Here is a 14,753-nt window from a genome sequence, read left to right on the forward strand (position 1 = left end):
TCCCACCTCATCGTCCCTGCAGGCAGGCAGCCACGTTAGAGGGGAGAAGGGCAAGGGGGAGGGAGTTCATTAATGTTTCGAGAGTCAGCTCAGGAAGGGGACAAAGGGAAGGCTTTAAAAGCGTCGCGAACGGGGAGATATTCCCAATGCAACGGCTTGAGTATCTCCTCTTTTACATTGCAATCTGCGTCAGCTTTTGCAACAGATAGGGCTGCAGCGCCGGCGCCCAGAGCAGATCTATCCATAGACAGTTCTTGCTTCACAAAACCCAAGTCTTGTGGCACCGTTAAAAAAAAAAAAGACACCCCCTGAAAATAAGACACCGTGTGTTTTTTTGAGGAAAAAAAGTTATAAGACGGTGTCTTTAAAAAGGGGAAACACGGTACAGCCCCGAATCAAGGCACAAGTGTCCCATGATACATGTGCAGCATCCCTCAACAGAGGAGAGACTGTAAGCAAGATTTCTCTGAGAGTAGAAACTTTGAAACCCACTGTGCTAAAGAAAACAATCAATCCTCTGGACTGCTGCCTACCTCCCTGATTTCTTTGATTTTGGACCCTCCTTTGCCTATAAGGGATCCACATTGGCTTGCAGGAACTACAAGTCGCAGCGTTACAGGAGGCTTGCTTGTTACCGTGCTGTTTGTCATCGAAGCGTTGATATCCTGAAATGACAGTGTCAAGAAGAATTAGGCCAGGATTGATTAGTCCACTGGACACTTGAGAGGAACAGTTTAAGTATTTTAAGCAACTGTTTGTAGTGTGTGCGGAATTGAGCGACTGCCTTGATTTTACTTTGTGTGGGGTCTGATTTCAAATCAGCTTGGAGGAGTCGGAGCTTCCTTCTAGACTGCTTGCATTCTTGGTCAAACCAGGAAGCATTCCAGGGGATGTACGGGATACGGGGCGGTTTAGTGAGAACCGGGAAAAGGGAAGAGGTGATTTGGTGAAACAATGAGAAGGAAAGGTGGACCTCATTTGTTCTTGTGAGTTGGTCTTTCAAATCCAGAATTACTGGGGAGGTTAGGTGGGCCTTAAGGGCATGCTCCAGATGGAGGTCCCATTTCTTTCTTCTTGGCGCCAGAGGCAAAAGCTCCTGCTGATTGAATTAGGAAAAGGAGCTTGATTGCTGGATTCAGATTGTGATGGCAATTGGGAGGTGGTCACTATCCACCCTATTGAAGATATTAAAGCTATGCACCTGATCTACCAATGTAGGGCCGAGCCAGATGTAATCTCTTACGCTTGCGCCTCTGGGGCCTATAAAGTATTTTAGAGAAAGAATAAATATGAAGAAGTGTGATTTCACTGCACTTAGAGACCTTGAGGCACAATTCTGAAGATATTTTTCTTCTGCAGGATTAATTGAAACAGATACCTGTCTGTGCCTTGCACAACTACCATTTGTTCCAGTGGGGTTTACAGAAGGCAAAGTTATTTGTTAGTTTTGCCTAAACAGTGTCCAGTGGAAGGATTTTAGCTGCCATTAAACAGCCAACAGGTAGTGATCATCCATAAACATTTTACACTTTCAATGTGCAGGGGGGGAAATGCTGGGAAAGCATTGTCAGTGAACACTATACCAGTGGTGTTAGATGTAAGTCTACTGAATTTTTTATTTCTAATTTTCACATTGGTCACCAATTATTTTTGTGCACACAATTTTTCATTTTGTAGCATGCAAATAGATGGATTCAGTTCCGTATCATATTTTACCAGAGAGAGTTGTATGGGATTAGTGAGCCAGGAAAATAGGGCAATCTTCCTACCCTTCATTACTGTCTGAGTAATGCATATTTAGCTCAGTGGAAATAGCCAGTCTAAAAGCAACAGAAATGCATAACAGAAAAGATCATACTAATGATTGGGGTGCTGAGAATTATTAGAAAGGTACTTAAGGAATAGTAGGAATATTAAGCTTAGTTCCACACTACCTTTTCATGAAATGTAATACATATTTTCATGGGTGTTATCACTTGGACAGCTCACTCCCCATTCGACTGGCACGGAGGGCAGGGCTCTTTGGGGGTGGGCCTGGGGAAACAATCCACATGGCAGCACCTCTACCAATGAAACACAGCACCCTGTTGGCGGGAAGGAACCCGCTGTGGCCCGGCCTGCCCAGGCACCCCGCTCCGCTGGGAGAAGGGAGGAAGGCCGCGCAGAGCAGCGGCGCCCGCTCCCCCACTCGATCCGGCGGCATCAGACAGGCAGGCGGCCTCCGGCACAGCGCAGCCCTGCTGTGAGGTGCGGGGGCCGCCGTGAGGCTCCCGCCGCCCGGCACGCCACGCCAGGTAAGAGTTTTCCTTTTTTTAAGAGTGTGGGGGGCGCCCGCCCGAGGGATCCCTGCACCAGGGCGCCCGATGACCTTAAGACGGCCCTGCTCTCCTCTCTCTCCTTGGGAGTCCTCTGGGCAGCCACAACTGCCGCCCCTGGTCTCTGAGCTGCCCCCTCCATCCCAAAGAGAGGTGACTCCTCACACTGCCCCACAGAAGCCTGGGAAGCACCCCCTGGCCAGCACCAGAAGCACGATTCACCTGCGGAGCTTGTAGCCAGGGCTGCTGCAACAAACAGGAGGCAGAGACACGAGAGATCATAAGAGGAGGGAGGGAAGGAAGGAAGGAGGAATGGAGGCCAGTGTTGCCTGCAGCACCCCTGACTATCATTCAAGGCATGCCAGGGTGCCACGGCACACTGGTTGAAAACCACTGATCTAAAGCATGAAGGATAATGACCTAGTCTAGTGCATGTTGAGTGCTCTGAACACCTGAAAGAGCTGTACAAATGTTACATATTATTGTTTAATACTAAATTTGGTTGAAACTCCATGAAAAAAGTGTAGTATCTGGGGGTGGGGTGGGGGAATAGTCTCAGGTATCCATATTAGATGCTTTAGAATTGCTGCTGCCTCCCCAATTCAAATTAAAAAGTAGGGCACAACAAACAGGGATTTTGTCTCTCTCATATCCACATGCAGCCAGAGGGGACAGATTTTCCCCAGAGAATGCAAAGAGGAAAATTAATGATCAGACAACATGCAAATGGCCTGTTATTCCTCTTCCATTGTTACTTGTGTGAGCATTTATAAAACAAATTCTGTATTAAAGCAAACATAAGGAAATTAAAACAAGAGTAGCCTGAGGTATGAGGAATTTCCATTTACTTACTTCTTCAAATTTTAGTGCAATCATGGAAAAAGCCTTGAAAATGGCATCTGTTGGGCCCGTTATCGTCACAATTCTTTCTGGACAGGAGCCTTCTGAGATGTTGATTCGAGCACCACTCTGTGAAAAGGGCACCCCCCCCCAAAAAAACCACATTTATTTGTAAAGTATCTACTTAACAGTTTACCAGCCTTGACTTGAAAAGTACGCTTTTCAGTGTTATCCAGTTTAACAGCATGTATATACCCCCTCCCCCTGCAGCGGTGCAGAGGCAAGGTAGAATTAAATGAAGGAATGGCAAGGCAGGTCAGATAGGTAAAACATAAAGGGACATGTGCAAAAGTTATGGACTTTTCGAGGTGTGAACGGCACCCCGGAATGGATCGAGTCCGTAACTAGAGGTACCACTGTAATAGGCAAAAGCATAACAGTTTAGGGAAATTGTGAAGGGAGTTGAGAACAAGAATGCCACCCATCAGATGAGTCTAAAGTTACTTATGGGACAAACTTAAAACACATTTGCCATGATTCAAGAGTTCCATGGTTTGTGCCTATCTTCCCTTCCAAGCTGCAGCCCCTTGGACAGAAACCGATGTAGACTTTTCCCAGGGACTTTCCAGAGCATATGAAGAGATCACACAGTGGGCAAATGGCTCCCCTCCAAAATCCCTGAGTGCATCTCAAGAATCATATGCAGGACTTTGGATTAAGGCCACTATAAGCAATTTAAATCTATATTTTTATGACTTGCCTTTATAGCTTACACTTATATAATAGGGGAAAAATTCCTTCCAGTAGCACCTTAGAGACCAACTAAGTTTATCATTGGTATGAGCTTTTGTGTGCATTCACACTGCTTCAGATACACTGAATAGATACACTGAATAGGAGTTAATCTGGAATCCTAGTTATGGGCTTGTTTGTTTTTAAATAATATTTTTATTGAAGTTTTTCAAAAAAAACTACAAAAACACTTAGAACAAGAATATAACAAAGGTACAATGCTGTGTTAGTTCTGTATTACATAAACTCCAGCTTTTGGAATCCTGGTTGCGGGTAAACTATGGTTAGAGCAGATAATAATTTGTTGCATCATGACGAACGATGGTTTCCTGCTAACTGGAAGCAGAAGCTTCGAATCACGTTCTCTCACATTCAGAGGAAGGAAGAAGGCTTCAAAGCAACAAACCCATGGTATGTTGCTGGATGGGAATGATAGTATGAATTAGTTTCTTTCTGTTAGGAAGATTTATAATTTAATTAATTATGAAGGACTATTTTGCTGGCAAAGAGCTAAATGCTCAAAACATGCTGGGAGCATTTTTCCCCTGCACTTTGGAATCACTTGCTTCACAATGGATGTGTGGTGAGACCCTCTCAAACAGACATATGCAGGGGATGAAAAATAATATTGTTCTAACAAATAGACTATAATAGGCTATTTTAATATCTTGGACAGAAAGGCTTTTTCCTGTTGAGGAATAATAGCAATGCGTAGTAAGAACAACAAATAAGACAATGCCATGCAGCTTAAAATTTATTACCAGACTAATAAATATGAAGCAGAAAAGCTGAACAATTTTGAAAAATATCAAGAGTCTGATATATCATTTCACATTTTTTAGAACAGTCTAATAAACTGTGAATAACTTATAAAGATCCCTTCTATTACAGGAGGGAACACAAATGTTTGTATTCTGGTTTTTGTGGTTCTGTAGCATTTTCATATGAGGTCAACCTGACACACACTAAAGTTGCAATCCTTTATTTCTGCTTACTTAGAAGTAAGTTTCTTTGATTCAACACAAGTAAAAATGGTTAGTATTGAGTTGTAACTCACAATTAAGCCCATGGAACAGACTAGGCTGTACCAGTTCAGACTGCATGAATACTTCCATGCTTCTCCAAAATCCTTGCATATAGAAATCTAGCATCTTAGGAAGAAGGCTAGAAGGCAAGAGACCTTTCCCCGAACATCTAAACCCTCCTATTGGCACGAAGGGAAAATGTGAGTATGTATTAAGGGACCTTCAGCCCCATATCATCCCTTGGCTTGTAACAGTTTTCCACACGCTTGGGTGCAAACATGTAGGGGGAACTCATTTTCTAATTTTGTAGGCTCCCCACACAATTTAGAAACCCCGACTGAGCAGCTTCTTTGTACTTGCAATGCCTCCTCAAGTGAGCAATGACTGAGCAGGGCTCTTATTTCCTGACTAGTTTTCTATGTGCACAGATATTTCATTTTATTTTGGGGGGTATGGGGGAACATTCAACATGTGAGTTCTTTTATGTGGTAAGAAGAGGTACAGCCTAGACATGTAATTCTTTACTTCAGTGAGAACTAAAACTGTATTTTAAAGATTAATTGCTGTAGATTCAGAGCAGTAATCTGATCTTACTGAATTGTTTTGGGTTTTTTAAAAATGATTATTTTGGTAAGAAGCCCTGAATTAAGTTCTCAATATTTATATCACCAATAATTTAGGATGGTGTATATCAGGGGTCAGCAACCTAAGGTTCATAGGCCACAAGCGGCCCATGGGGGCATTTAACTGGCCCATGGACCCCTGCCGCCTGCTCGGTCGGCTCCCGTGGGCCACACTAAACCGGTGCAGAGCAGAGCGGGGACCGCCTTCTGTGATGCTGGTCGGCTTCCCATTGGCTGCAAGAAGCTCCATGCCAGAAGGAGCGCCGGCAATAGCATTTGCACATGCGTGCGCGCACACACTCCGGCCCACCGTGGCGTCTGTGGGACCGTGAACTGGCCCAAGCCACAAAAACTTTGCCAACCCCTGGTGTATATGGAATTATTCCATTTTATCATCACAACTCTGTAAGGAACTTAGGCTGAATGAGAGTGACCGCCCAAGTTCATCCAGTGAGCTTTATAGCTGAACAGGAGATTTTCACAGCTCAGACCCCCTCTTGTCTAAATTCAGTGTACTATGCATGAGAAGGGAACATAACAAAAAATTGTGAATTACAGTTCATTGCAGATACCGGCGTATAAGACGACTGGGCGTATAAGACGACCCCCAACTTTTCCAGTTAAAATATAGAGTTTGGGATATACTCACCGTATAAGTAATACGACCCAGCATATAAGACAACCCCCAACTTTTGAGAAGATTTTCCTGGGTTAAAAAGTAGTCTTATACGCAGGAATATATTTGGTTTTGGTTTTTTGACAACTTGGCGGCAGGATTGATTCATACATGTGAGCAATACAGCAATTCAGTACCACCACCAGGTATATATTTTCTTAAATTGCAGAAAAATTAAGTCAAAGAGTAAAAAAATTACGTGCTAAGAGGAAGGCACGCTTGGCAAATCCACACCGTGATCAACTCCCGCCCGGAAACCAATGTCCCCACTGTGGAAGGACGTGTGGATCCAGAATTGGCCTCCACAGTCACTTACGAACCCATTGTTAAAACCATGTTCATGGAAGACAATCTTACTCGGCTACGAGTGATCGTCAAAGAAGAAGAAGAAAGAAGAAGAAGAATTTTCTGAAATTGCAGAAAAAATAAGTCAAAGAGTACAAAATTTACATCTTACCTCCTCCCTCATTTTCTTGACGGTTTCACCTTTCTGTTAAAGAAACAGAAAGCATTTATTAGCTCACACTAACACGCTCCATGACTGGTGAATTTGTAGAAAAATATCAAATAAACTGAGCTGACTAAAAAAAATTCACCCTCAAAAAAGTGGGTCACTGACCTTTCCAATGATACTGCCAACCTCCTGAAACAAAGCAAAGCAAAATATACATGAATGCAAGCACAAAAGAGAAACACATCTACACATCTATCTATCTTAAAAATGTAAATGGACCAGAACAGATATTATTCAACATATCTAAAAGTATTATGTAACTGAAACAACAGAAATGCACAATTATATTGCTAAACAAGGCAGTGAAATTGAAGATGGTGAAATGAAAGTCCACAGACTAGATATGGCCTGAAATAATTCTATGTTGCCCCAGAGGCCAAGCCAAATGCTTATCGTAATCAAGGTAAATAATAATAATAATTCCAGCACCTTTAACCATAAATAAAGTAATAACAATTGCATTCAACTTGTTAACAATCTTACTAAGAAAGCTGTGCTATAGAGCTATGACATCTTTTTTGAAAAGGAGAAAGCATGATAACAGGGGGTCTGTTCATGCTCAAAGCAGAGATATCAGAAGATCAAGCAAGCAAGACCATGACAGCAGACAGCCTGCACAATAAATATCCATCTATTAGTGGGAAATGATTTACACAGAAACATTAACATTTAACAAATTATAGAGCTGGATGCTAATGCTGCTTGCATTGCTCAAGAAGTCTCATACGTGATCAATACAATGCAGCTGCGTAGCTCTTCCAACAGACTGTCATCTGACTCACTGTTGACCAACAAACATTACTATTCATGTCTTTAAAAACAAAACAAAACCCCAAAAAACAGTACATGGATTCATCAGGGTAGAGCCAACATTTGCTTCTGCAAGGCAGATACTACGAGCATAAATATATTTACACTTCTTCAAACTAGGCATTTATATTTTATGGACCTTCTATTTAGGCTGCAATCCTATACAAGGTGACATGGGAGTAAGTCCCACTGAAGTTAATGGGGCTTACTTCTAAGTAAATATGTATAGGATTGCACTATTTGGTTAGTTTCAAAAATTTCTATGCAAATGTTTCTCAGAACATACCAGTAAGGCAACCCAAGTACTTGCAGTTCAAACAAGTGTTTGGAGATTTTGTTATTTATTTTCCAGGTCCCCTTATCTCCCCCCCCCAACAGTGAAAACAAAGTGAAGCTTATTTATTTATTGAAATATTTATAGACCACACATTTGTGAAAAAATACAGCAAGGTGATATACAACACACAAATTACAGCAAGATAAATAAAAACAACGCTAAATACTGTTTGGTAAAAAAAAAACCACACCCCAACTTCACATTGCAAAGGCCTGCCTGAAAGAAGGCAAGAATGATTCCTGCCGAACCTCTATTGGCAGGGAGTTCCTCAGGGCCGTCCAGGCCTGCTGCTCTATGGACTCAGTCCCTAGCAAAGGATAATCAAACCTCAGTTTGAGGACCCACAAGATGTTTGCTATCAGAGCAACAAAGCCATGGAGGCAGAGCATTATGAATCAGATTTTGATTTATGAAAGAAAGCTCCCCCCCCCACCTGCTCCTGATAACGAGAATGAGCTTGAAACACTTAATTTCCTCATAAATAATTGGGAGTGCCTGCAACTTTGGTTTTTTTCTTCTTCTCTGGAAGTCCAGTCCTTGTCTTGCATATATTTTCTGCCAATGTTAGTTCTGGAGAATATACACCTCCTAAATTTTCAGCTAGTCTGTTCAATAAGGAACTGTTTAAAAACAAAATATCTATTTTATTTAATGATAGAAGCCAGACGTAGCAGAAGTTTTAACGTCTGATTCACATGATGGATTAGGCAACAATGCATTTTGGCAGCAACTGAGCAGTGCAGAAGCAGTGGGTGTTATCACTATGCAGGAAACCATTTCCAAAGTGATTGCTTTAGCTGTACTGTAATGTCATAACAACACCCAGCTGCGCGAGTCAAACAGAGCCATACAGTGCAGCACTTAGGAAGAGAGTAACTAACAGATCTAAACTTGACAACGCAATTGACAGTTGCCAGAGATCCAAATATTCAGTTATGCTGTTTGAGAGATCATTGTGTGCCTAATGGGGTAACAGACATGTGTGCCTTCAGTAAAGCTCTGACACAACTAACTTGCATTAGCATAACTTAACAAATGAAGGTGAATGTAAAGGCTAAGTCAGGGATCCCTAAACTTACCCAGCTTTGGGCTGGTGCCTGCAGCGAGAGTGGGTCGGAAAAGAGGAAGAAATCGCTTGTGCGCATGCGCATGGGCCTCCTCCAACCCAGAAGTGCGCCGGAAATGACGCTTGCGCATGTGCGCAAGCTATTTCTGGCGCTTTTCCAACCCGGAAGTGGGCAGCCACACAGCACCATGCTGGTAAGAGCGGGCAGCGGGTGGGCGGCGGGGTTTGTTGCGGGCTGCATCATCTGGCCCCTGGGCCGTAGTTTGGGGAACCCTGGGCTAAGCACCTGAGCTATGAACTAAAATGCCACCTGTACCACATACTCTCTTAAAGACCTTAGACAAGCTGCTGTCTGTGCCTCAGTCCTTACAAAGAGGTATTTGCAGAAAGCTGAGAGGGATGGGAAGTTTAGGACATATGCTTTCATGAACTAGAGTACGCTAAGAAGAAGCCACAGAGGATTAGTTTTTAAGATGCTACAATATTTTTGTTGCAGCTGACTACCTGAAATGTAGAGGAGTAGGATGCTGTGGCAGCAGTGGGCAGAAGGGAGATCAATCCTCTTCCTCCATCCTCTCCATTACTAGAATGCATGTCAGTCTACAACTGGCAAGCTGGGCCATGTTGCAGATTTCAAACATTTGGTGGATCTCTCATCCTCCAAACAGCATTTCTGTGTCTGCACAATGGTAAACAAGTTGAAGGAACAATTGTCTAACTTTCTGGAAGTAAAATAAACTCTGTGATTAAGATGTGGACACACTTCTAAGGGTTGCTGCTACAAGGGGGGTGCAGACATTCTTGCACAGCTCAAAGTAGTTAACTGTATCAGGAGCCTTTAACCTTTGGGGCCTGTGGCCACATCTGGATTGCCACCCCACCCCCCATTTTGTTTGGTTTAGAAGTCTTACACAGACTGACAGCTCACTTGCTGTACTTCGCTGAAATACATGTAAAATAGTTTTGCATCTTAAAACAGGAAAGGAAACACTTTTGAACAAGGAATACCATACATGGAAAATGGTGGCACACTTGAAATTTTGGGGGAAATGGCAAAATATTGGCTTTGGGGCATGGCTATTCACATATCTTCCTCTAATAACCTCTGGCCTATGGGTTTCCTTAGGCTCACCAGGAGTCCTAATTTGGCCTGCAATGACATCTTCCTTCAGCCAGACTTGTAGGGCAGGTAAATCTACAACTGCAGAGGAATAAATGGGTCACCTTAAATTGCACTTCTGATTACTCCAACTTTTTAATGTGCAAACCAAACAACAGACACATCCACCTATCCCTAGTTATAATCAGTTTTGCTAGTGTGTAAATAAGGCTAAAAAGGGACCCAGGTGGCACTGTGGTTAAACCACTGAGCCTAGGACTTGCTGATCAGAAGGTTGGCGGTTCGAATCCCTGTGACGGAGTGAGCTCCCGTTGTTTGGTCCCAGCTCCTGCCAACCTAGCAGTTCAAAAGCATGTCAAAATGCAAATAGATAAATAGGAACCGCTACAGCGGGAAGGTAAACGGCGTTTCCATGTGCTGCTCTGGTTTGCCAGAAGCGGCTTTGTCATGCTGGCCACATGACCTGGAAGCTATACGCCGGCTCCCTCAGCCAATAATGCGAGATGAGCGCGCAACCCCAGAGTCGGTCATGACTGGACCTAATGGTCAGGGGTCCCTTTAAATAAGGCTAAAATGTTGGGCCTCTAATACTGTTAATAACAAAGCAACCTCAAATACAGCCACTAACATACACCCATGTTTCTGACCCAATATCTCAATGTAAAGCAAGTTACCTTTCCATGCATAAGAAGACGTATAGTGAGTGTGACATTGAGGCCCCCTTCCGTCACCTTCGGATCTTTTGTGTTCATTCTTGTCCAATATCTGCAGTTGTTGAATATAGTGTTTCAGGGTGATTTCTCCCCTGCACTTAACCTAGAAAGACAAAAGGTTACCATTCTGAGGTCAATGCTTCACAAAACGTGAATCAATCCATACAAACTACATAATGGTTCCTATTTCAGCATAACTACATATTATAAAGGGCAAAGGGTCTTGACACACACAATCACCATTTTTGTTTAAGGGTCCCATGTTCTTAGTATTCTTCACTTCTGCTCTTTTATATGACTGAGCTCCTAAAGCTGATCTGATTATCTAACATGTTCCAGCAAGTGGTAAGAAATAACCCCTGAAAATATCTTCATTATTTCTAGGCTGCCTTTCAGCAAACATGTCTGTGGGTGAATCTACATTTGTCGGTTATAATGTTAGAAATGTGTTATAAAAATGTGACACCAGAGGGCACTGCAGAGCAGCGATCTGCCGGCAATGGAAAAATGCATTAAGCATTACAGTACAGTGGTACCTCGGTTTATGAACACAATTGGTTCCGGAAGTCTGTTCATAAACTGAAGCGTTCATAAACTGAAGCGAACTTTCCCATTGAAAGTAATGGAAAATGAATTAATCCGTTCCAGACGGTCCGCGGTGTTCATAAACTGAAGCGTTCATAAACTGAAGCGAACTTTCCCATTGAAAGTAATGGAAAGTGGATTAATCCGTTCCAGATGGGTCCGCGGAGTACTTTAACTGAAGCGTTCATAAACTGAAGCATGGGTGTAATTGGTTCCGGAAGTCTGTTCATAAACTGAAGCGTTCATAAACTGAAGCGAACTTTCCCATTGAAAGTAATGAAAAATGAATTAATCCGTTCCAGATGGGTCCGCGGTGTTCATAAACCAAAAATTCATAAACCGAGGTGTTCATAAACCGAGGTTCCACTGTATACTGTATAACATTATTTAATGTTACTTTAAATAATGCTTTTACAGATCAATGTGGATCCAGACGCATACTCTGAAGTTGAAACCTACATGCTATACAGCAAAAACCCAGAACTTTAACAAATGATCAGCATGACCATGTGTGAACACAAAAGCTGAATTTTACATTCCAATTTGGTGCAGTGTTCTGTTGAATTGCAGCGAAAATCAACTGATTTCTTCTCACCTTCTCCATCCTTTTCCTTTTTTACTCTAGTGGAACAGATCTTATTTTCCTTTCACATAGCTCCATAGTGATCGTATCCTGATGTCACTGCCAGCAAGAGCGGCAGACGTCTCAAAGACACAGAAGTCAGCCAGTAACTGTTTTCCACTGTAAATCCTGGGTGCTTGTCTGTCTAGGAAACTCAGAAGTCCCTTAGCTCAGCTTCTTGCAGACCCAAACCCAAAACAGCACTAGGATGTCTCTTTAATTTCTTGTAGCAAACTTAAATACGTAATATCTTAAATCTATTAATAAATGGGATGGGATACTAGTGAAAGCTGAGACGTTTGGTGGGGATGGAAAGCAAGAAATTACGAGAAACAATTATCCACATAGAGACTGAGGCTGCATATGCACCACACATATAAAGCACACTTAAAGTGCTTCCTCCCAAGAGTCCTAACTGTAGTTGGTTAAGGGTGCTGGGAACTGTAGCTCGGGGGGGGGGGGTAATCCCAGAATTCTTTATTGGTGGGGAAGAGAAATGACATCATGGGAGGGAAGTTTCTAAGACTAGGGTGAAACTGTAAAGCTCCCTTTTTATTTTTGCTATGGGATGCTGCATCCATATGATTTTGTTACATATAGGTATACAATATATATGTATAGTATTGAAGTGGTTTTTTGTATAGTATAGTGGGGGGTTTCGGATGTTATTATATTTTTGCTTTGCTATGTTGATATGAAATTGTTTTTATAGTGCTTGTTTGAAATGCATCCCCTTTTCTTTGTTGTAAGCCACTTTCAGCATGTGGAAAGCAGCACACAAATGAATGAATGAATGAATGAATGAATGAATGAAATATGGAAATGAGGTTTCAATGTACTTTATATGTATGGTCTTCAACCTGGCACGTCTCGGCCAGAATTCAAAGACACCTGAAATCAACCACAAATAAGACAACACATTGCTAGCCCAGTTATGGGGAACTAAATCAGTCTAGTGTACAATGGATGCATAGTTGAGACTAAGAAACAGCGATCCCACTAGGTCTTCTTTAATACTAGTGCACGGTGGCTGAATTTGCCAATCAGAATTGTTGGGTGTGAGAAGAGTGCTTGCCTCTTCCCTCCCTCCCTGATTCTACCAGCAAATGCTCCCCAAACATCCCCCAACCTTTTTCTCCTCCAAAAAGACTGATGCTGCTGGATGTTAGCCCAACTAGGAGGGAACAAGTCATGATCTCACACAGGTTGCACAGTAGTGTGCTACGCCAGCTCTTTCTGCATGCGATCCATGTTTTTGCACAGACTCCTCCTCTTGCATCTCATTGTTTTGCACTCTCCCAGCTGGCACGTCCCTCATCTCACTAAGCCCAAGACAGCACCCTCTCTTTCTTGTCCCCCATCCTTGCAGCTCATGCCTAAACACCACTTGCAAAAGACCATCATTGTTAAACAGGCTGCAGTGTTTGGCACTGGAAGAAGATGCTAGGTTCCACCCCCCTCCAGGCTCCACATCTTTCCTGGCCTGCCTCCAATTCCGTCAGAAGCACCCAATTATCTTTAGTTATTTTAGGCAATTGTGTCAGCGAACACAGCAACTAGGTAAGGGATGAGGGAGGTCATGCAGCAAAGAGGTGCCACACAATGCTTGTTTTCTCTTATTTGTTGCTTGTTGATTCAGTGTATTGAAATCTGAAAGGCTCATTTCAAAGCTGCTGTTGCTCAAATAATAATAGGACACACTGGCCTTTAATACAATTCTCTTCAGGGAACAAAAGCTTCTTTTGGCAAGGCTACAAGGGCCGCTTGTCGGAGGTTACACACATCTTTCCAGTCAAGCACAATTAATACTGCAATGCTCATGACCCAGGCGAGGATCCTTTCAACTATATAATGTTGGTATTATGAGCTCAGAAATCTCAATTTTAAAATGGGCTCCTAAAATGGAACCATAATTTAATTATTTTCCTCTAGCCTGCACCATTTTCTTTCATCGCTTTGTGCCACAAGGCTAGTAGTTTACAGAAGGCAGCTACTGCCCTCCAGGATTATTTTGCCAGATCCTTTAAACATCTGTTTCTAAAAAGGACTTTATTTGCAACGGCATAAAGAATAATCAGAGACTTATTTGCCCAGATAAATCAGGAACGAGTCAGGGAGCCTGGAGGGGTGAGGTGAGCCAAACGGAGGGAAGTGATGGCAACAAAGAAAAAGGAAGCAAGGAACATTTTAAAGGCTGCTCAAAGGGGCTCCAGTAGTTCTGAAAGTATTTTCAGGTGATGACGCAAAACACAGGAAAAAATATATAAATTGCATGATGCCAGAGAAGATTTGTGAGAAATAAATCCAAGACATATATAATTTTGCTTGAGTTGGTTTCAGTGAGGGCTGCAAGCATTAGTGTAATTGAAAGATTAATTTATGAGGGGCAATTTTACCCAGTGATGTTGTGGGTAAAGGACACACACATTTTAAAAAGGCTGTTTTGGTTCTGATGTGTATGTAAAACAATCAAAGTGGTGCCTTTTATTTAGTAAATTGCAGGGTTTTTTTTACACTTCCTTCAGTACCCCAAAAAGGTACCAATACAGTGGTTTGGGCAATTTGAAATAATTTAAATTAATTGTTTAAAAGGCAAGTCAATAATCAACTAATAATGACAAAGAATAATTAAGTCAATAGTCTTAATAATTATTATTTTCAAGCTCATTTGCAACAATATCTGTCAGGGATCCAAGAGTATCCTATGAAATGTCA

General features: G+C 42.3%; 1 protein-coding gene across 11 annotated transcripts in view; it reads right to left on the reverse strand.

The window, feature by feature from the left end:
• LOC118095417 (poly(rC)-binding protein 3) overlaps nt 1–14,753 on the reverse strand; it is a 265,815-nt gene that overhangs the window by 33,419 nt on the left and 217,643 nt on the right. For 6 of the 11 annotated variants that reach the window (XM_060282177.1, XM_060282176.1, XM_060282174.1 and 3 more), the window contains exons 1-6: nt 10,793–10,855; nt 9,503–9,677; nt 6,891–6,914; nt 6,729–6,761; nt 3,168–3,284; nt 534–665 (exon numbers count right to left, since the gene is read on the reverse strand). In XM_060282177.1, coding sequence (XP_060138160.1) covers nt 534–665; nt 3,168–3,284; nt 6,729–6,761; nt 6,891–6,914; nt 9,503–9,592 — 396 coding nt within the window. In that variant the 5' untranslated portion in view covers nt 9,593–9,677; nt 10,793–10,855. Of the gene's footprint in view, nt 1–533; nt 666–3,167; nt 3,285–6,728; nt 6,762–6,890; nt 6,915–9,502; nt 9,678–10,792; nt 10,935–14,753 lie in introns of those variants that run through there. The other 5 variants (XM_060282171.1, XM_060282172.1, XM_060282170.1 and 2 more) reach the window with 1 other exon arrangement.

The sequence above is a fragment of the Zootoca vivipara genome, chromosome 13 (genome assembly GCF_963506605.1).
Source record: "Zootoca vivipara chromosome 13, rZooViv1.1, whole genome shotgun sequence".
NCBI classification, from domain to species: domain Eukaryota; kingdom Metazoa; phylum Chordata; class Lepidosauria; order Squamata; family Lacertidae; genus Zootoca; species Zootoca vivipara.